At 40.7% G+C, this 16712-nt stretch overlaps 10 protein-coding genes across 10 annotated transcripts; 2 read left to right on the forward strand and 8 right to left on the reverse strand.

Moving 5' to 3' along the window:
* Window positions 1-202: 202 nt before the first annotated feature.
* Window positions 203-1128, reverse strand: LOC145695934 (uncharacterized). Its single transcript, XM_081772985.1, has 5 exons — window positions 1001-1128; window positions 829-956; window positions 727-780; window positions 383-626; window positions 203-333 (listed from the first exon to the last, which is right to left on the reverse strand). The coding sequence occupies exons 1-5, from the start codon at window positions 1079-1081 to the stop codon at window positions 229-231; spliced, it is 612 nt and encodes a 203-aa protein (XP_081629111.1). The 5' UTR covers window positions 1082-1128; the 3' UTR covers window positions 203-228.
* Window positions 1096-3235, reverse strand: LOC145695939 (DNA-directed RNA polymerase III subunit RPC9-like). The gene is made up of 5 exons (XM_081772991.1): window positions 3176-3235; window positions 2713-2752; window positions 2520-2575; window positions 1637-1812; window positions 1096-1255 (listed from the first exon to the last, which is right to left on the reverse strand). The coding sequence occupies exons 1-5, from the start codon at window positions 3201-3203 to the stop codon at window positions 1166-1168; spliced, it is 390 nt and encodes a 129-aa protein (XP_081629117.1). The 5' UTR covers window positions 3204-3235; the 3' UTR covers window positions 1096-1165.
* Window positions 3236-3320: 85 nt separating this feature from the next.
* LOC145695935 (uncharacterized) lies at window positions 3321-4515 on the reverse strand. The gene is made up of 3 exons (XM_081772986.1): window positions 4347-4515; window positions 3885-4129; window positions 3321-3638 (listed from the first exon to the last, which is right to left on the reverse strand). The coding sequence occupies exons 1-3, from the start codon at window positions 4487-4489 to the stop codon at window positions 3508-3510; spliced, it is 519 nt and encodes a 172-aa protein (XP_081629112.1). The 5' UTR covers window positions 4490-4515; the 3' UTR covers window positions 3321-3507.
* A 59-nt stretch (window positions 4516-4574) lies between these two features.
* On the reverse strand, window positions 4575-5725 carry LOC145695929 (uncharacterized). The gene is made up of 2 exons (XM_081772981.1): window positions 4866-5725; window positions 4575-4812 (listed from the first exon to the last, which is right to left on the reverse strand). The coding sequence occupies exons 1-2, from the start codon at window positions 5723-5725 to the stop codon at window positions 4776-4778; spliced, it is 897 nt and encodes a 298-aa protein (XP_081629107.1). The 3' UTR covers window positions 4575-4775.
* A 6-nt stretch (window positions 5726-5731) lies between these two features.
* LOC145695926 (uncharacterized) lies at window positions 5732-7574 on the reverse strand. Its single transcript, XM_081772978.1, has 6 exons — window positions 7112-7574; window positions 6863-7065; window positions 6530-6817; window positions 6408-6484; window positions 6080-6367; window positions 5732-6038 (listed from the first exon to the last, which is right to left on the reverse strand). The coding sequence occupies exons 1-6, from the start codon at window positions 7293-7295 to the stop codon at window positions 5747-5749; spliced, it is 1332 nt and encodes a 443-aa protein (XP_081629104.1). The 5' UTR covers window positions 7296-7574; the 3' UTR covers window positions 5732-5746.
* A 230-nt stretch (window positions 7575-7804) lies between these two features.
* LOC145695940 (uncharacterized) lies at window positions 7805-8866 on the reverse strand. Its single transcript, XM_081772992.1, has 5 exons — window positions 8657-8866; window positions 8395-8611; window positions 8178-8356; window positions 7993-8138; window positions 7805-7947 (listed from the first exon to the last, which is right to left on the reverse strand). Exons 1-5 carry the CDS (start codon window positions 8843-8845, stop codon window positions 7848-7850), a joined length of 831 nt encoding a protein of 276 aa, XP_081629118.1. The 5' UTR covers window positions 8846-8866; the 3' UTR covers window positions 7805-7847.
* Window positions 8867-10031: 1165 nt separating this feature from the next.
* LOC145695930 (uncharacterized) lies at window positions 10032-11232 on the reverse strand. The gene is made up of 3 exons (XM_081772982.1): window positions 11066-11232; window positions 10681-11019; window positions 10032-10639 (listed from the first exon to the last, which is right to left on the reverse strand). The coding sequence occupies exons 1-3, from the start codon at window positions 11147-11149 to the stop codon at window positions 10169-10171; spliced, it is 894 nt and encodes a 297-aa protein (XP_081629108.1). The 5' UTR covers window positions 11150-11232; the 3' UTR covers window positions 10032-10168.
* Window positions 10992-13115, forward strand: LOC145695928 (SAGA-associated factor 29-like). The gene is made up of 4 exons (XM_081772980.1): window positions 10992-11355; window positions 11426-11675; window positions 12122-12574; window positions 12617-13115. Exons 1-4 carry the CDS (start codon window positions 11290-11292, stop codon window positions 12874-12876), a joined length of 1029 nt encoding a protein of 342 aa, XP_081629106.1. The 5' UTR covers window positions 10992-11289; the 3' UTR covers window positions 12877-13115.
* LOC145695927 (uncharacterized) lies at window positions 12961-14491 on the forward strand. Its single transcript, XM_081772979.1, has 6 exons — window positions 12961-13500; window positions 13544-13685; window positions 13735-13788; window positions 13873-14112; window positions 14157-14223; window positions 14272-14491. Exons 1-6 carry the CDS (start codon window positions 12993-12995, stop codon window positions 14338-14340), a joined length of 1080 nt encoding a protein of 359 aa, XP_081629105.1. The 5' UTR covers window positions 12961-12992; the 3' UTR covers window positions 14341-14491.
* Window positions 14489-16071, reverse strand: LOC145711963 (potassium voltage-gated channel subfamily B member 1-like). Its single transcript, XM_081789651.1, has 8 exons — window positions 16017-16071; window positions 15676-15963; window positions 15348-15629; window positions 15215-15307; window positions 14910-15172; window positions 14767-14871; window positions 14622-14726; window positions 14489-14572 (listed from the first exon to the last, which is right to left on the reverse strand). Exons 1-8 carry the CDS (start codon window positions 16069-16071, stop codon window positions 14489-14491), a joined length of 1275 nt encoding a protein of 424 aa, XP_081645777.1.
* Window positions 16072-16712: the final 641 nt, after the last annotated feature.

Here is a 16712-nt window from a genome sequence, read left to right on the forward strand (position 1 = left end):
TTTTTTTTAACAATGGTAACAAATTTGCATATTTCATTCCTTTGCATAGACAGTCTTGCATCAAAAAATATTAAATGAAACATCAGATAAAAGTTTTTCGAACAGGGTTATTCGTGATCGAACAGTAAATTGGTTGTTTAAATATGCTTTTTGATAACTTCGAGGGATGGGCGATTTGATAGGAAGTTTCGTTTTGGTGTCGAAGTTGAAGCTGCTGGGAAAGTCTCGTTAGAGGTCGGTTTCTTTTGCACGCGTCGTGCGAGTGCGTGTACCAGTCGCTCGTGCACGTTGACGCTCCGCTTTGCGCGCTTCTTTTTGGAGTCTTTCGATTTCCTGAGAAGATTTGTATTTAATTACAAAATTGGAAAGGTAGCTGACTTACCAAATCCTTGAGCTCAATCTGCGCTCTTAATTTTTTGTTCTCCATTTCTAAATCGTCGATTCTATCTTCAAGGTCGTAGACTTGTTGTTGAAGGTCTCCCTCGTTCATATCGTGTAGTGGCAAATCGTCTTCCTCTGAGTCTGAGGAGGGGACAATGCGCGCTGGTGGCTTGGGCTCGGGTTGTTCTGGCGCGCGAGAGATACTCCTCTTTGGGACGTTCCGCGGGGGCTTCGCGACATGATTACTAAAGAAAGACAACTGTAATTGATGTGTTGGCAAGAGAAGCATTTACTGCGCGAGTACTCTTTAACTCTAAATTATTCAAAAGGGGCAAGTAGACTTACGTTGTGACTGAAGAAACTGGGTCATTATCGTCAGTGTCATTTGAAGATGGAATCCTGGAGAGACAATTCATAGTTCATCGAGGTTCGAAGAATGGTATTTACCTTTCATGAAGTCCAGCGGCGGCTTGGTTGTATTCCTCGTTCAAATCTTTATTCGTTATCGACTTGTTGATGTTCTCATCCAGTTTGAGATCCCCGTCTGTTTTTATTTTTTCTATCTCCGCCTCGGCCTTGGAAAATAAATAATGCTCTGATGAGAATTTCAATAAATTACCTCTCGAAGTTGTTCGAGATTAATTCCCGTCGGATTTCTGGTCTTCGCATCTCTACCTCTGAATTTTCGCGCTTTTGACATTCTAAAAAATAGAATTCACTCTATTTCAATCAAGGAGAGTGGCGCGTGCCACGGGCAGTTGCATTTTCAGATACAATGTTTGAGCTATTGTTGAACGAGCTCTTGAAGTTTATCCACGTTCTCTTCACTGATTCTTCCCTCTATGTCTTCAATCAGCAAATACAGCTCTACCGGCTAAAAAATTTTTAAGAAAAAAAAATAAATCTTCCTTGATTTCCACGAGGAAATGAGCGTAAAGAAAAAAGTTGGAAGAGGTTTTATGGAAATATTCCTCCTTGATTTCAAGGAGAAATCCCATGAGTTAGCCGAAATTTGCGTCACTTTAAATGCAAGTCATTTTTCTATTTATTCAAAAAGAGGCTTCATCACACGTCACTCGCTGGAATTTGTTCTCGTGATCGATAAGCTACGATGAAGCTGCGATTATCAATAAGCGTGAGAACTTGCTTCCAAGGAATGCAAATAGAAGGAATGCAAGGATATAAAGAAAATACCGTAGCTTCTTCCCAAGGAATCAATCAAAATAAGCAACAATCGAGGCCGAAGAAAAATTACCTGTTGAGGGCGTAAATTAACAATTTGCATGAGCTCATTTGGGAGCAATTTAGCACCATCATCATCTGCCTTAAGCTTCTGGACAAATTCGACTATTCCTTCTTTGGTTTGCTGCGCTGCCGGCAGTTTTGACAAATAATTTGCCGTCTCTAGCGTTACTGTATTCAATGCCTCATCTGAAAAAAAAACGCATTTACAAATGTGTTCTTCAGAAAATAATCAAAAATCGATGCTGAGATGATTTCTTTTAGTTTTGTTTAGTTTGGTTAGACATTGTTCCTGATTGTCTGATCGTCAGCACAATCTGTAGAGGACATGGAACATATTTTATTTTTAGTCATAAAAAATTCGTATTCATAAGGCAAGGAGGAACGGCATGATTATTGAAATGTGAGGTGTCATAAATTTCTCAAAGAAATGTCAAGGTTGTGGTCACTAGCATTTTATATGTGCGAAAGCGTTACGGTAGCTCAGCTGCGCATACATCATCTATTTAGGAGAATATTACGTTGAATCTTATAAGATCATATGATTTTCGCTAAGTTAAAGATGTGGCTAACCATGATTCATGAATCCTCAATTTAAATTATCAATAAGGGCTCTTTAACAGTAGTAAATTAAACTGAAAGTAGTGCAAGTCTTGACATTGAACGATGCGAAAAGTCAGACAGACATCCTCTATCCCGACAGAAAACGATGAAAGTAGAGGAGACTAGCGGCCAATTTGGCCCGTCTAAATATGCAAAGGAGGACCTTGCAAATTAGTAAATTTGCCAAGTTGTCAATTATCTGAGTCTTGATAGACAACGCCCATAAATTTCATTCATGAATGATTCAGAATCATAAACAACAACATAAATGAAAACCGTTGATTTTCTCTTACCTGCCTTGACGGAATGCTTTCTCTTCTTTGCCTTTTCTTTCTGCTCATTCTGATATCTGTTTGTACGAGTTGACCAGTGGTCTGTTCAGTCTCCATCTCTCAAATATTTGGCTAATTAAAAATTTCTGGAATGTGACTTTTTCGCTAAACCGCTGCTTTTTCGGCCGCAATCGAAGTGTGGCCAACTCGTTGCCTGTTCACTGCTTCAAGTACTTCGAAATTGGTGAGTAGCTCTTTTCAGAGGACTCCGAATAAGTCCCTCTTTTCCGCAACAAATCATCAAAACCCGCTTTTCAAAAGTGGTGAATCATAATTTCGATTCTAGCCTTTTTATCTTCCGCGGAGAAAAAATGAAGAACAAGGAAAAATGAAAGCGCAAATATCGCGGAGGCCGCAGCCAGACCTCTCTGGACGGGCCCTGAACACACAAGAGCACTGTTAAATTACGCAATGTTTCGTTTCATCTTCAAAAAGCAAATTCGCAATAAAATGATACACACAGGCGCGGAGGTCCTTTGCGGACGTAAAAAGTGTGACTGTGTGCATTTTTGATGGGTATTTGTACAGGGAAAGTCTTTTGCAAGAGTCAAGTTACTCTTCTTTGACTTACATGAATATCTGAACTCACAAGTCAAGTCTAATTAGGAGCCTCTTTCCTCGTCTCTCTGTAGGAATAACCTTCATATCACTTTCTCCTTCCTCAATGAGCCAACAATCTGAAAAGTTGTAAATTAGTGTTATTGCTACTGCCAAGCTGGTACGCTAACTGTGACAAGGTTAAGAATTAATAAAGTTTTATTTAGCGTCACCTTGCGAAGTAACTGTAAGAGAGTGAATGCGAGGTAAGAATGAAGTTACTGTAACTACTATGCGAGTAAGTACTGTGAGGTAGATATGAATGTACAGTTTTTCGAATCATGCAAATATCAAACAATCAGAATCTAAATTAAAGGAGACACAAAAAGAAATGAAAGCGTTATAAAGAAAATCAGTTATTCTTCTTATCGACGAATCTGCCAAAGTCCAGCTTTCTTGAAACGTCCAAAATCTTTTTCGGTAGGTTATTCTCTCCCATATCAATGCCGCATATTGCTCGGCCTTTTATGTAGCTCATTGGCACTAGAAAAAAACCTTTTGGTACTTGGAAAACTTGAAAAGAAAAAAATACTTTATGAAGAAAAAGTTTGAAGCGGGATCTTGAGAAATTTCACTCAAGTGCTAACAAGGCCAGATCTAAGTCAGGCGGTGGATCAAAGGAAATTAGCCTCTTTGTAGGTTAAGTTTTTGCGTGATTTATTGATTTACATGAGACAGATATAAAATGAAATACATCGCTTAATTGCTTATAAATATACCCGTAATTACCTGGTCCAAACTCGTTCGAATCAATCGAGCAAGCTTCGTTATCGCCTTCCAGCCAGCAGAAGCCTTCTGGAATCTCGATCTCGCGCTGATTCTTCCTGTCTCTGATTCTGTCGCCGCCGAGCGCAATGACGCGTTTGCAGACATTCTCCTGGGGACTTTGAGGATCGCGAGAAGAGACTATATCTCCATGGCGAGTGGCGTCGCGATCCAAACTCAGCAGGACGAAGGCATTATTCCCGCCGTTACTAAAACAGCGATCATTAAATGAATTTCCCCCTTTTTCCTAGAAGAACAGATTCTCGCCCAAACCCACGTACTCCAGCTTGACATTATTAACAGATTTATACGGCCATAATTTCATTTTCTCTGATTCAACAAATGAACAAAAAATAGCTCAAAGAGAGGGGCCCTTTTTCTCTTAGGAAAGATCGGAAAAATCATATTTTGGATAAAGACACGTACTTGTTTATCGTTGGCTGCATGGAGGGGCCATCAATTATCGTGAAGGAAAGACCTTTCGGCTTTGGCGGATATTTATATGGAAGCGCAAAAAACGACCCCGTCGACGCTGCGGATTTTTCAAGCACTTGAGTCTTTGATTTCATCAAATTTCTGAGTCGCCGATTCGACTTTTCTGAAAACAAACATTTGAAAATATAGTTTTAACTAAAGAGATCAGTAGTAGTTAGACAGGTGTTAAGAAAAGAAGATCAGAAGATAGGAAAGGCGTAAAGTAACGGTCTTATAAAAAAGAAAATCACACGGTCGGATTCAAACGAATACCAAGAAGCGTTGACGCAAATTTGCGTCACATTTTCGTCTTTTTTTCGCCCATAAAAATGCTTATCCCGTAGATCGGAAAACAACCTTCTGCTTGAGCCTAAGTTTCTTTCAATCGTATTTCAGTAGTCTTCGCTCGCAAGTAATTCTTCATTTTATATTTTATTCGATAAGCAATTTTAAACAATTGTTTTTGCTTACCTGTGTTTACGAAAAGAGCCGGAAGTTTTGAAAGTGGCGCCGCAATCTTCACATTTCTGCATTTCAGCGTGTCTGTACCGCTCGTGCGTTCGAATCGCGCTGGGCGTGTTGAATTTCCGCTTGCAAATTTCACACTCGAGCGATTGAAGATTGAAATGGCTCATCATGTGATTTTTCATTGATTTCGGATCCGATGTTCGGAACTGGCAGCAAATGCATGCGACGAGTCGGTTTTCGTGGATCTTGTAGTGCGAGTCGAGGAGGAAAACGCATTTCGCGGAGAAGTTACAGTTGGAGTAACGGCATTTGAAGTCGAATCGAAGATTGGAATTTCTACTGCCAGTTCCGTGGAAACGCGATTTGTGCTGGGCAATGGATTTGGGTGAATAAGCCAGGTAAGAACAGTTAGGTTCTTTACATTGAATATCTCTGTAATTATGAGCCTCGATCATGTGATCATCGAGAGAGTGTCCCTCGAATTCCGCGGAGTATTTGCAATGTTGCTCGGTATAGTGCACTTTCGGCTTTTCTTTGATGTTCCAGGTGAAGCGTTTTCGATTTTCGTAAAAAAACTCAAGATGCTCCTCATGGATGCCAAAAAGCTTCGCGATTTTTCGAAATTTCTTCGGGACTAACTCGCCTCTTCTTTCTTTTTTCTTGTTTTTGTTGGTAGTTCTGATATTATTGTTTTGATTCGTGTTTGTTTCTTGTTTTTTCCTCTCCGGCGGTTTCAAAATTTCAAAACTGAGTTTGGTCATTTTCTTGCTCTCGCTGGAAGTAGTACTTTCAAGAACTTCTAGTGTTTTCAGCCTTTTGGTTTTTCGCAAGTATTGCTTCACAAAATCAAGCGGTAGACTCATTCTATGGACAAGCATACGAGTTTATTTATGAAGAACAAGGATATTGCTAGAGTCATCTTTTGAATCAAGAGTTTTGACCGACTGATTCCGCGGAATAGACGATTCTTGACTTTGGCCACTGATTTTCAGAAATTTTGCAGTACAGTAAGATTTTGTGATGATCATCAGACGCTCCCAAATGCTTATTGTTTCGTAGCGCGGGGTGAGACGGGACGAGAAGGAATCAGAGGATTCGTTTCGGGGTGGAAAAAGGGACAAAGAAGAGTTGCGAGAGTTTGATCTCATTGCGATATGTTCTGGCACTTGCAGTCGGCTAAATGATATATTGACGACTTAACTGTAGATAGACTGTACCTTCTTCGGAAGCTGGACCTACGAGATCGAAGAGGTGGCTTAGCAAAGCAACAGAGAATGATGATACAGCACGAAATACCCAGTAAAGAGTAGAAAATTATCCAAGACACCGGCTGGATATCCTCGATATGTCTGCCTTTTTCCTCTGGTAGATCGATTATTTGCTCAAAACAGGGTTGCACGGTGAATAGTCGACGATATTTCAAGCACTCGTCTAGCTCAGCTATTCCTTCTTCGTACGGAAGGGTTTCGTTGAGCTCACAGCTGCAGAAATAATGCTCCAACCGCCTTGATCGCTTATTTTGATATAAAAAAGAAAGAAACTTACTGTGTTGCTAATAAGCATTCTTCCACGTCTTTCGTTGCAGGATTATGCCAATCTCTATCACAGGTTGTTTTATTATGCTTTAATCCGTATTAGACAAGATAAAATAAAATATAGTGACATACGTGTAGAAAATCTTCGTGGCATTTGTCCTCGATAGTCTGGATGTCTTTCGCGCATTCTGGATCTTCAATACAGCTGTAATACGAATAAGTGCATGAATAGAGAGGCGATCGGTCCAGGCAAGCTTTCGGAGAGTAAATCGTCCAGGGTAAGCCGCTGCATTTGTGCTCGTACTCACAGCATTTGAAGAACAGTGCTGCTTGCTTGGGGTCGAAATCGTTGAAAATCAAGTCACCGATGGACTGAATGCAGTTATTCTTGTCGCACTCGCCATTCTTCGGAACTGAGCACTAGAATTTCAGAGTCAACAACCTTACTTTCTTCATATCATTTACATTAGTAGCCAGCTTCAACAAGGACTGCCCACAAATAGAGTTGAACGCATTCTCGGAGCACGTGGAATACAACTGCTGACATTGAGTATCATCTGGTGTAGATAATAAGTGGCAATCATAGAAGTTGTTCTTCAACTTTTGCTTAAGTCGACAGCCTGATGTTGTGTCTTTGATGTTGCAGAAGCAGTCGAGTGCTCGAACTCCTTGATATATTTTTACAACTTGAAGAAAATGATTGATTTTCTGTACCTTTAGATTTGGAAAGCTGCGCGTTTACATATATGAGGATGGACTCTTGCAAACTGTGGCATTTATGCTTCTCATGGATGGACGACTCGCAGTTCTTGCACTTGAATATCTCTTTCATATTCTCGCTACATTGTTGATCACTACTGCAGACCGAGTTCAAGATCTCACAATCGAATTGAACCATCTCCTTTCTATCTCGCTCTTTCTCTCGATGTTACTTCTGTAGCTTGTAAAATCAATGTGCCGAGGGGTTGAAAGTGAAAACTCCTCAAAGACACGCTCGATAGGATTAAAATGTCAGTGCATATTAATTCTGACAATTAAATAAGGCGTGTTGGACTGCAAAAATGGAATACTCTAATAAAACGGTTTTGAAAGCCGCAGCACGCGGGTAAACATACTCAATTACCAACGGGAGTTAACTCTATTAGAATCGGATTTTCTCAAGAATAAAGATGAGCAATGGACCCTTCCTCAAAATGAGCTTTGACAATGGGATAAAAAATAAGCACACAATAAGGAACAATGCCAGAAATGATGTACACAGGTGCGTGGCCCAAGTCAATTCTAGCAGCATATTTACAAAGCTAAGCAATGAAACTGAATGAACTCGGCTTATTTATTCTTATTGCGATCTTTATTTAAATTGAAGTGGTGTGACAGTAACTGTGAGAAAATATAACAGAAGAAAATAAAGACTTAAATTATTTCGTAGAGCGTTGAAATAGAATTTAGCTTATGCAAGTTTGATGAGCTTGTTGGATTCTCTTTGAACATCGGGAACAGAAACGCGACCTTTTTTACTGATCCACTCCGCGACAGATTGTAACTCGTCACTTTAAAGCTCATTAGTGCTAACTATTTTCACGGATGAAACTCACAGTGTAATGAAAATGAATTTTCCTCTGTCGTCTAAAACGCCGGTGAGGTCTCCGCTTTCAAGCAGGGATTGAAGCTTCTTTACAGTCTCGGCATTTCGCATACCGAATTCTGAAGCAATTTGCTCAACGAAGCTGACCTTTTTCTCCTAAAAATAGTCAGTAAACAATCAAAGACGTGGATCAACCTTGATGTAACTGATGAAAATCCTCTTTTCTTCGGCCTCTTGTTCCTCTGTTTTAGCGTCTTCTCCTTCTTCCTCGATTTCAAATTCGCATTTCATCGCTTCATATTCTTCTTGTTCCTTTTTTATCCTCTCTTCTTCGAGTCTGCGTTCTTCTTCCTCTCTTTCTTGCTCCAGTCGGTCTAAAATCGTCAGAAAGCGAAGCAAAGTGAAGGGTTACCTTCTTCTTCGAGCTTTTTCAAATGTTCAGCTCTTCGTTCCTCTTGGATTTCTTTGTTTTTCTTTCGCTCTTCTTCTTCGAATTTTCTTTGAGCAGCACGGGCCTCTTTTTCTTCAAGTTTTCGGGCTTTTTTCGTGCCAATTTTTTCAGATGTTTTTGCCTCTGCAACTCCTTCGCCATCGGAGTCATCAAAAGCGGCCTCATCATTTTCTTGAGCCTGAAGATAGGCATGAATAATTAGATAGTGCAAACGAAATCATACCCGATTTCTTCTGTTGAAATTCCTCCTGCGCCCTCCTGGGCCAGCCTGAGCAGGACCAGCTGGTCTGACACGAGGAGCTTGTTGAGCTTCTTGTTGGGCATCATCGCCTCCAGATTTCTTTAATAAAAATATAAGCGCTCCCACAAGCACCGCTAAAATTGTATACAAATATATCGCGAAGTCTTCCATTCTGAAGCAAGATCTATGTAAGCAAAACTGAAGAAGGGTTAAATTAAAAGATTTAATCCAGTAACATGGGTATCTGCTTTGTTTGAGCAGTATCAAGACATTTATCCTTCACAGACTGATCAATTTCGACAGCGAAATGGACGGCTTCAAGGCGCAAGCAGGCCTCAATAAGGGCTGTGTATCCATTTCTCCAGGCAAATTCAACGGTCTTTTTGGTGGTTTACAAGAAAAAAATTCTTACTTTGAAATTTTTTATATTTTTAGAACCTTTCCTTATCAATAAGCATATTTTCAATCGGCGGTCGTCCTCGATCAAGCGCCAAAGAAAGAATAAACTCTCGCATGGCTTTTTCGTGGTTACACTTCATTAAAATACTAAACGCAGCGGTGACAGTTTGCTGAACCTGGCTTCTTCTCAAATCATCTGGAAAGCAAGAAAGTTCAAAAGCTTATCTCCTCCAAAAATAATACCTATTCCATCGAGCTTTATGAACTCAATAATATATTCTAGTTCTTTCACAGCAACAACGATCAGCTGGCTCACCAGGGCGTTATCAGTGCCTTCCTGATAGGAGCTAAAACAAACGTATGAGTCCAGAGGGTGGACAGAATGAAAGTACCTGATGTCTCCAACTTTGGAATGCGCTGTATCAAGTGCATAATCCAGCAAACTTCTAGCCAGCTGTCTCGAATAGACTGAAAGGCCGTGGTAATCGAGCCACTGGTACAATCGCGCTGCCAAGCTAAAATTCTTATTCTGAATCGCCCAGTTGAGCACCGCAGCTTGCAATTCAGTCGGCTGAATCGGACTCGACGTAAATGCATCCCAAACTTCGGCCGGCTCAGATGCGAATTTCAACTCGATATCTTTCAAATCAAGAAAGACAGAGTAGAACTCGTCGCGGGGAAGAAATTGAGGATTGGTCATTATTAATTTTTGTATGGAGATGGAAGCGTTTCGGAAATTAAGACGATCCAGGGCAGCGGCTTCGGCATCTTTTGTGAGTGAAACTTTTGCGGCCCGTTGCTTCAGATTTTTAACTTAAAATTTGCTATTTATCGAAAGCGAGAAAATCAACCAACCTATATTACTAAATGCTTCGTAATCTTTATAGTCCGAGCTTGCTTCCAAAAAGCCCTCCTTTTCAAAATCCCATTCCATCATTTGCCTTGATAGGTGATTTCGATGAGTCTCATCGATAAGTCTGTAGTACTCAGAAAACGTAGCAGGGCTCATTTTAAAACCAAGATTTTCAAAGTTCTTCTGTATGTTTCTCGCAAATTTAGTATTGCCGACAACGTTCGTTGTACTCGTTTTCGTTCTCATGAATGCGTTGAGAAGTCGAACTGTTGGAAGCTTGGCGCTTTTGAAGAGTTTCTCAATCGCCCCATCGTCCATGTCGAATTTGAACTTGTTCGGAAAGCTGCTTCCGATTTTCTCAAAACTTGCGCGACCCAGTCTGCTTCATCGTCGGCTGATATCGTTGCACCGTTTCTGATAGCGGATAGATTGTCGAATCCGTCGGCGATGATTTCGCTCAACTCGGAAAACTGCTCGTTTTGCTTCGCATTCTGAAGTGACCAGTTGATGAGAGACGCACGCAGCTTGAGAGGTGTATCAGCATTGCGAACCAATGCACGGCATGTTGCAAAGAGTTTTTCTTCGTGATCGGGCGAGTCTGGGGATTCCCAGAGAAGATTGAAAGCAGCAGCGATATCTCGGCCGGATCGATTTGGATTCTGGTAGCGAATCGACTCCGCGAGTCCATGTCGGTGGGGAATATGAAAGAGCCACTAAGAAAACTGTAAAAACATTCCAGCAAGCTTGAAACTACCTGTGAAAATCCATCGAAATCAAACTCAACGGCCTCCTCGACTGGGCTTTTAAAATACTGCGGCTGATTAAAATACGAATGATGCGCACCCCACTCTCCTTTGCTAGCGTCGTAGTCAAACTCTTGCTTCATGTTGCGAATGATATATTCAGCAGCTTTCACTCCGAGGTCTTTCTTTTGAAGATAAGTCGCTCGATCTTCTGGGCGAATCCATCTAGTTTCGGTGAAGTCCAGTCGCTGATCGTGCTGGACTCCTTGTGCCCAAGGGATGGGATATTCTGGACGAGGGACGGTATCACGAAGCGCACGGACTACTTGTTCCTCGGACCAGGTCTTTCTCTAGAAAAGAAATTTGTTCAAGGAAGAAAAATCAACAAAACCAAACCTTTGGAATAGCGACACTAGCAGCTCTTCTTGATGAAGAACAAATCTTTCGCATTTCTCTACTTGCGAGTTTGATCTGGCTCATCCCTTTTTTATAAACAATCGCCCTCAAAAAAGAATTAATTTCTCGAAATGTAAATCGTCGCGCTACGCGATTGGCCAGATCGGGAAAGCGCGCAGCCAGCTATTTATTGAATTTCTCTTCACAATTTATGGGTCTTGAAAATGTACAAACTAGAGAAGAGAATCAAATTGGAAGAAGGGGATGATATTGAAAGAGCCGATAAGAAGGTAAAATAAAGCCTTACGGAAGTTTGGATGGTTTTTCAATTACTCATCGAAATAATTCATTTTTCTTCAGATTGACGAGTTACATCGGACTCTTCACACATCAATCTGCCACATAAACTCTTTGCTGAACATGTCAAAACTTGGACTGGCAGACCTTGCCGAAGCTCGCGAAGAATTCAAAGTGAATTTCGAAAAAGAAGGAACCGTTACAGCCCAAATGAAAGAAGATGTTGCGGAGAAAACTCAAATAAGCATTGAAGAAACTGAAGCTGAAATAACCGCAATCAGAAACGCACTCGATGTTATTCAGAACATAAGAGGTAATTTTGGTTTCTTGTTTGTTTATTTCCGGGCTATTTCTTTTGTTGAGAATATTGTAATTACATCCAAAAAGGTAGGTTCTCTATTTTTTATCAATATTTCTTGTTCTTCGTCTGCAGTATACGAGGGTTTGGAGTTGTCTTCTGGATAGCTTGATTCTTCATCTTTTCGATGACATCCAAGCCAGCACTCAGACTCGGGCGATAGGTCTTGTGCCCCTTTACATTTTCAAGTTTTCTTCCTGCTCGACGAGTTGGTCCTTTCATTTTTTCTATCTTGTCTTATTAATAACATGGGAAGGGTTCCGTTTTTATGCATGATTTTCCCAAAAAGATGGCGCTGTTCGCGTGCCCAGGTGTCCGCCGAAACTCGGTCGCGGCATCACTTTAGTTTGACCAGGTCTCACTGGCACCATCTAACATTTTCATGTGATTATCTTTTTAAGCTCTTCAAGAAGAAAGAAAGCTTCTGAGCAACGAGCCAAGAAATACTCGCCGAGGAGTCCTAATGGCTCAACTTCAAGAAGCCGCTAAATGCACTCCTCTTTGGATCGGCGGACCAAACGATCAAAAACCTCCTCTCTGCGGGGCACTTCCACCTGCGCCCAAGCACGAAATCGTTGTTGGATCTAAAGTTGCAGCAAAAGTCGACGGTGCCGGAGAAAACGAGCCGCCAAACTGGATTTTGGCCAAGTTCGTGAGTTACGATTCGAACAACATGTGTACGGTTGAAGATATTGACGCAGTCGATTTGTCCAAGGCAAAAATCTCATTGCACAAGAAAAAAGTTCTTCCATTGCCTCAATGGAGGGCGAATCCTGCCGAAGATGGCGACGCTCTTCACGCTGAGGGAAGTACAGTAATGGCTCTCTATCCGCAAACGACTTGTTTCTATAAAGGTAATTCGCATTTTCGAGAGAAATTTTCATTTCAATTTTCAGGCGTTGTTGCATCAATTCCAGAAGGCCCAAGCGACAACTACATCGTTCTTTTTGAAGACGCAACTTATCCAAATGGGATGAGTCCACCAATGCAAGTCGCTCAAAAATACATCCTCCCATTCAACGACAGTAAACCAACAGCATCTTCTTCCACCACCAGCAGCTCCAAAAAAGGAAGCTCGAAAGCAGGATCCAAGGCAGGGTCAAAGGCGAAAAGCAAGAAAGACATTGCCATGTCGAAGGGAAAACGAAAGCGCTAATTTTCACTGCTGCTCCTTCTCTTTACTGCCGATAGAGTATTTATTTAATAAATAATTATATGAATATTTATTCATTAATGAATAATATTCAAAAAATTTAAAGCATTAAATTTAAGATGAGCCAATTGAGTCTAGCAAATGAATTCGAAGAGCTTGATTGTACTCAAGACCACCAATTTCCACGATCCGTTGAGGCCAGCCATGAAGTTTCGACGAGTAGAAAAAGAAGTAGCAAGAGACAAAGAAGTTCGAGTTATCAGCGAACTGAACAATCTGTGGAAACAATAGACCTGACAATGGACGAATCAAGCTCAAGTGATAGCGGCACCGCCACTCCAGTAGAAGTTGCCACCCCGGAGGAACGAACATCTCCCGAAGAGCCAAAATTGATCAAGAAAATGATTGATTTCGTCGACTCCAAAGCATGGCTCGAAGATGTGTCAGCGCCAGTCGCGAAAAAAACCGAGGCGGAAAAAGAATGGGTCATCGAAGCAATCGTGAACCATCGCTACGTAGAAAATGAAATAAAATATCTGATCAAATGGAAAAACTGGCCCAGCAGTTCGAATAGCTGGGAGCCGCTTGAGCACATGAACTGCAACATAATGATTGAAGAGTATCATCGTAGGTATTTTTGAAATTTTCGTCTACCATGATTTGGTTTTAGAGAAACACCGAGCAAAAGCAGAAGAGTTCAATAAACACTTCTCCCGTCGGCAAGAAGACACTGGATTTGGCCGGAACATGAAACCAGAACGCATTCTTGGGTTTTCCGATGAATACGCTGACTTGACGATTCTGATTAAATGGTAGGCCAACTTAATTATATGGATAACTGGTTTATCAGTACCTTTTTAGGAAATCACCTCTGAGTCAGAAGAACAATTTTGTCGACCACGTTTCTGCTGATGAAGGATAGGTTATTAATTGAAATAAGAGTCTCTTGATATTAAAGATACTTTTTGAAAGCTTATTGCAATTATGTGAACCTTTATGAGTCTATGAAAAAGCTCCACAGCTCATCTTCGACTATATGGAAGAATTCATTGACAATCAGTTTTCTGAAGACGACGAAGATAATCAAAATCATAAACCTAGGAAGCCCAACAAAAATCAGAAACAGGCGAATGAAAATGATGATGAATCGGCTCAACGCTTGAACAAAGAAGAATTGAAAGATCCGCTAATTATTGGATGCATAAGGAAAGATTATGAGAACTACTTTGTGCTGAAAAAGTAAGCGGTTGATCAAAGCTGCTCGAGCTTATTTTTATTTTCAGAAAGTACGACACTTCAAGCGACCGATTCCTCGTAAGGACTACTGACGCTTACCAATTGTACAAGAAAGTATGTCTTATTCATTTGCTCATGTCCTCATTCCATGTTTTAATTCAGGCTGTCTTCGTCTATTTCGAACGAAACCTAGTGCGAGACTGGCCAGAAGTTCCCAAAGAAGAGGAGTAGTTTTTAGTACATCAACTGCTGCCATATTTAACTTCCTTTTTTATCACCGACTGCCATTTATACTGAATAAGACACGACACATATTCAGAATTTTTTTTTATATTTCTTGTAGTTATATATGAATAAAATTCTCACGAAGATATTTTTCTCATTTAGGCAGAGTTCCGATAATAACGTTTTTCTGCTCATTTTGTGCTTTTATCATTTCTTCTCTTCTTTTGTGGTCTTTTTCCTGAATGCAAATAGCGGTAGATCCGGCTAATTAGAAAGATTGGACTTACCCGTCTTCGCTGCTCCTTGTAAAATTCTGAGAAGTTGTTTACAATAATCGGAATTGGTAGTGCGATCACCAGAACTCCTGTTATACAACAACATGCACCCACAAGCTGAATTCTTAATGATAAAAGCTCCTTTGGGAAAGGGTACCTTCCCCAACACAGTTTGAGGATACATATCTCCGTATCCGACTGTAGTCATCGTAATTGTTGCCCACCAAAAACAAGCAGGAATAGACGAGAAAACGGTGTCTTCCTTGAAACTGGCTAACGACAACCGATTATTTTGGATACCTCATTTTTCTCGGCAAAGTACGCCAATGAGCTAAATATCATAATCGTGATCGTCAAGAAAAGCAACAACAGTCCAAGCTCGTCGTATGATCGCTTCAGCGTGTAGCCAAGGCTTTGCAAGCCAGTACTGTGTCGTGCTAGTTTCAGAATTCGAAGAATTCGCATGATTCTAAAGACTTGAACGATGCGCCGGACGTTGTTGAATTTTAGCATCTCTTCGTTCTGAGTTGTCATCAGCACAGTTATATAATATGGAAGGATCGCTATAAGAGGCGTAAGAGTCGTATCACAGGATCATATTTTACCGAGAAGATCGATGCAATTGAGAGGGCCTTTCAAGAACTTCATTTTTGTCGGAGAAGCGATGAATCGAACGATGTACTCCATCGTAAACCAAGCTAAACTGATTTCAATTGAAGAAAACCGAGAAAAAATGACCAATGCAAATCGACTCAATATGATTCAGCTCCGCCAAGTTCTGAAATTCCTTCATAGTGTTCATTGACAGCGCAACTGTCGACAAGACAATGAAGAGGACTGAAACGATCGCCAGAATTTTCGCTGCAAAGGAGCTTTGCGGTTGTTCCATCAGATCCCAAAGCTTCTTTCGCTGTCCAGAAAATGCGACGTTTTCGTGGCCCTCGAAAGTCTTGTCGCTTTCTTGATTTTCTACGTGGCTGACTTCTTCGCGGAGCTGCTCTTTTTTGTTATGATAGCGAGCTAGAAAGCAAAAAGTCAAAGACCGATCGAGATTTCGTTTTGAAACCTTGACAGCATCCTTCCAAATAGATATCATTAATTCCCCAAAAAGCCAGCTCATCTCTAAAATAAATTGGGCACATGTCCTCCGGCATATGAAGTTTGAAAGTTCTGTAGAAATTGATGACAGCGTCGAAAGCGCCACAATGCCTGTCGAAGAACATTTCGTTAGTTTCTTCATTGAAGTCATCAACGAGACATTTCAGTTCTTCTATGCACTCAGTTTCTTTCAATCTGGCAAGACGAGATGTAGGACAGTTGTCGATTATTTTCCACGGAACTTTGTAAATATACCCTACAAATGAAAATTTCTATAGCAAACAGTGTTAATGAATATTGATCTTTTACCTCCAACATTTATCTTGATCATTTCAATTCCAAGGATCTTCTGTCGTTTTCTCATCCATGCCCGCTGCTCCTCGACGACGCCATAAATCATCTGCGGCGAATCCAGCAGATAATTATCTTCTGGCTCTGCCCGTGGAGCTCGCTCTGGTCCAAAATGGTTGCTGCTGAATTCATTTTTTTAGAAAACAATTGAAAAACTACCGTGTTTTTAGTTTCTCAAAAGCCCACTGCCATTTTAGAATAAAAGTCATTATTTTCGCCCTTTTTCGTCTTCTCGTATTTGACTAGGCTTTTGGAAATCAAAAATTCTAGCTGCAATTTTCTCGTGAATAGAAAGTTCAATAGCCCACCTTTTTGCCCTTCGAGTGCGAAGGGATGATGATTTCTGAAGCAACTTGGATGCCTGAGTAAGTGGCTTTTTCAAAAGGTCAAAATGAATGAACCGCAACTGTGATCCCTTCTCAGGGGCCATAATAAGGAAATGATCGATCCTAATTAAAATCTGTGGAAAACGACAACATATTTCGTTGGGCCGAATATATAGAGCTGGTAAAATGGTATAAAGCTGTTAACGATAGTTCAACCTCTTTCCAATTTGTGCAATCTGAGCATACTTTTTCTCTGCTGAGTATCTGAGGGCATTTCTATGTGTAAAGTTTTTCTTTCGATCTTTTAGCTGAAAGAAATGGCTGCGTG

This window comes from Oikopleura dioica, chromosome 1, assembly GCF_907165135.1.
Source record: "Oikopleura dioica chromosome 1, OKI2018_I68_1.0, whole genome shotgun sequence".
In the NCBI taxonomy this organism is placed as follows: Eukaryota; Metazoa; Chordata; class Appendicularia; order Copelata; family Oikopleuridae; genus Oikopleura; species Oikopleura dioica.

Bases quoted from the DNA above. Each gene is read 5' to 3' on its own strand.
- LOC145695934 (XM_081772985.1), bottom strand. From the start codon at position 1,081: ATGTCAAAAGCGCGAAAATTCAGAGGTAGAGATGCGAAGACCAGAAAT. The intron at 781-828 runs GTAAATACCATT...TTGTCTCTCCAG, and splicing joins GCCGCTGGACTTCATGAAAG to GATTCCATCTTCAAATGACA. The intron at 627-726 runs GTAAGTCTACTT...GTCTTTCTTTAG, and splicing joins CCAGTTTCTTCAGTCACAAC to TAATCATGTCGCGAAGCCCC.
- LOC145695939 (XM_081772991.1), bottom strand. From the start codon at position 3,203: ATGAAGGTTATTCCTACAGAGAGACGAG. The intron at 2,576-2,712 runs GCAACGAGTTGG...TCGTACAAACAG, and splicing joins GTACTTGAAGCAGTGAACAG to ATATCAGAATGAGCAGAAAG. The intron at 1,256-1,636 runs GTAATTTTTCTT...AAAATTTTTTAG, and splicing joins TTAATTTACGCCCTCAACAG to CCGGTAGAGCTGTATTTGCT.
- LOC145695935 (XM_081772986.1), bottom strand. From the start codon at position 4,489: ATGAAATCAAAGACTCAAGTGCTTGAAAAATCCGCAGCGTCGACGGGG. The intron at 4,130-4,346 runs GTACGTGTCTTT...TCGCTGTTTTAG, and splicing joins ATGCAGCCAACGATAAACAA to TAACGGCGGGAATAATGCCT. The intron at 3,639-3,884 runs GTAATTACGGGT...GTTTTTTTCTAG, and splicing joins TTCGAACGAGTTTGGACCAG to TGCCAATGAGCTACATAAAA.
- LOC145695929 (XM_081772981.1), bottom strand. From the start codon at position 5,725: ATGAGTCTACCGCTTGATTTTGTGAAGCAATACTTGCGAAAAACCAAA. The intron at 4,813-4,865 runs GTAAGCAAAAAC...TATAAAATGAAG, and splicing joins GGCTCTTTTCGTAAACACAG to AATTACTTGCGAGCGAAGAC.
- LOC145695926 (XM_081772978.1), bottom strand. From the start codon at position 7,295: ATGGTTCAATTCGATTGTGAGATCTTGAACTCGGTCTGCAGTAGTGAT. The intron at 6,818-6,862 runs GTAAATGATATG...CTGAAATTCTAG, and splicing joins TGTTGAAGCTGGCTACTAAT to TGCTCAGTTCCGAAGAATGG. The intron at 6,039-6,079 runs GTACAGTCTATC...TATATCATTTAG, and splicing joins AGGTCCAGCTTCCGAAGAAG to CCGACTGCAAGTGCCAGAAC.
- LOC145695940 (XM_081772992.1), bottom strand. From the start codon at position 8,845: ATGGAAGACTTCGCGATATATTTGTATACAATTTTAGCGGTGCTTGTG. The intron at 8,612-8,656 runs GTATGATTTCGT...GCCTATCTTCAG, and splicing joins ATTTCAACAGAAGAAATCGG to GCTCAAGAAAATGATGAGGC. The intron at 8,357-8,394 runs GTAACCCTTCAC...TGACGATTTTAG, and splicing joins GAAAAAGCTCGAAGAAGAAG to ACCGACTGGAGCAAGAAAGA.
- LOC145695930 (XM_081772982.1), bottom strand. From the start codon at position 11,149: ATGAGCCAGATCAAACTCGCAAGTAGAGAAATGCGAAAGATTTGTTCT. The intron at 11,020-11,065 runs GTTTGGTTTTGT...TTTCTTTTCTAG, and splicing joins CTAGTGTCGCTATTCCAAAG to AGAAAGACCTGGTCCGAGGA. The intron at 10,640-10,680 runs GTAGTTTCAAGC...CAGTTTTCTTAG, and splicing joins ATTTCGATGGATTTTCACAG to TGGCTCTTTCATATTCCCCA.
- LOC145695928 (XM_081772980.1), top strand. From the start codon at position 11,290: ATGTACAAACTAGAGAAGAGAATCAAATTGGAAGAAGGGGATGATATT. The intron at 11,356-11,425 runs GTAAAATAAAGC...ATTTTTCTTCAG, and splicing joins TTGAAAGAGCCGATAAGAAG to ATTGACGAGTTACATCGGAC. The intron at 11,676-12,121 runs GTAATTTTGGTT...TATCTTTTTAAG, and splicing joins TGTTATTCAGAACATAAGAG to CTCTTCAAGAAGAAAGAAAG.
- LOC145695927 (XM_081772979.1), top strand. From the start codon at position 12,993: ATGAGCCAATTGAGTCTAGCAAATGAATTCGAAGAGCTTGATTGTACT. The intron at 13,501-13,543 runs GTAGGTATTTTT...ATTTGGTTTTAG, and splicing joins AATGATTGAAGAGTATCATC to AGAAACACCGAGCAAAAGCA. The intron at 13,789-13,872 runs AGGATAGGTTAT...TGAACCTTTATG, and splicing joins GACCACGTTTCTGCTGATGA to AGTCTATGAAAAAGCTCCAC.
- LOC145711963 (XM_081789651.1), bottom strand. From the start codon at position 16,071: ATGAGAAAACGACAGAAGATCCTTGGAATTGAAATGATCAAGATAAAT. The intron at 15,630-15,675 runs GTTTCAAAACGA...TTTGCTTTCTAG, and splicing joins TTTGGAAGGATGCTGTCAAG to CTCGCTATCATAACAAAAAA. The intron at 15,308-15,347 runs GTCATTTTTTCT...AAATCAGTTTAG, and splicing joins TATTGAGTCGATTTGCATTG to CTTGGTTTACGATGGAGTAC.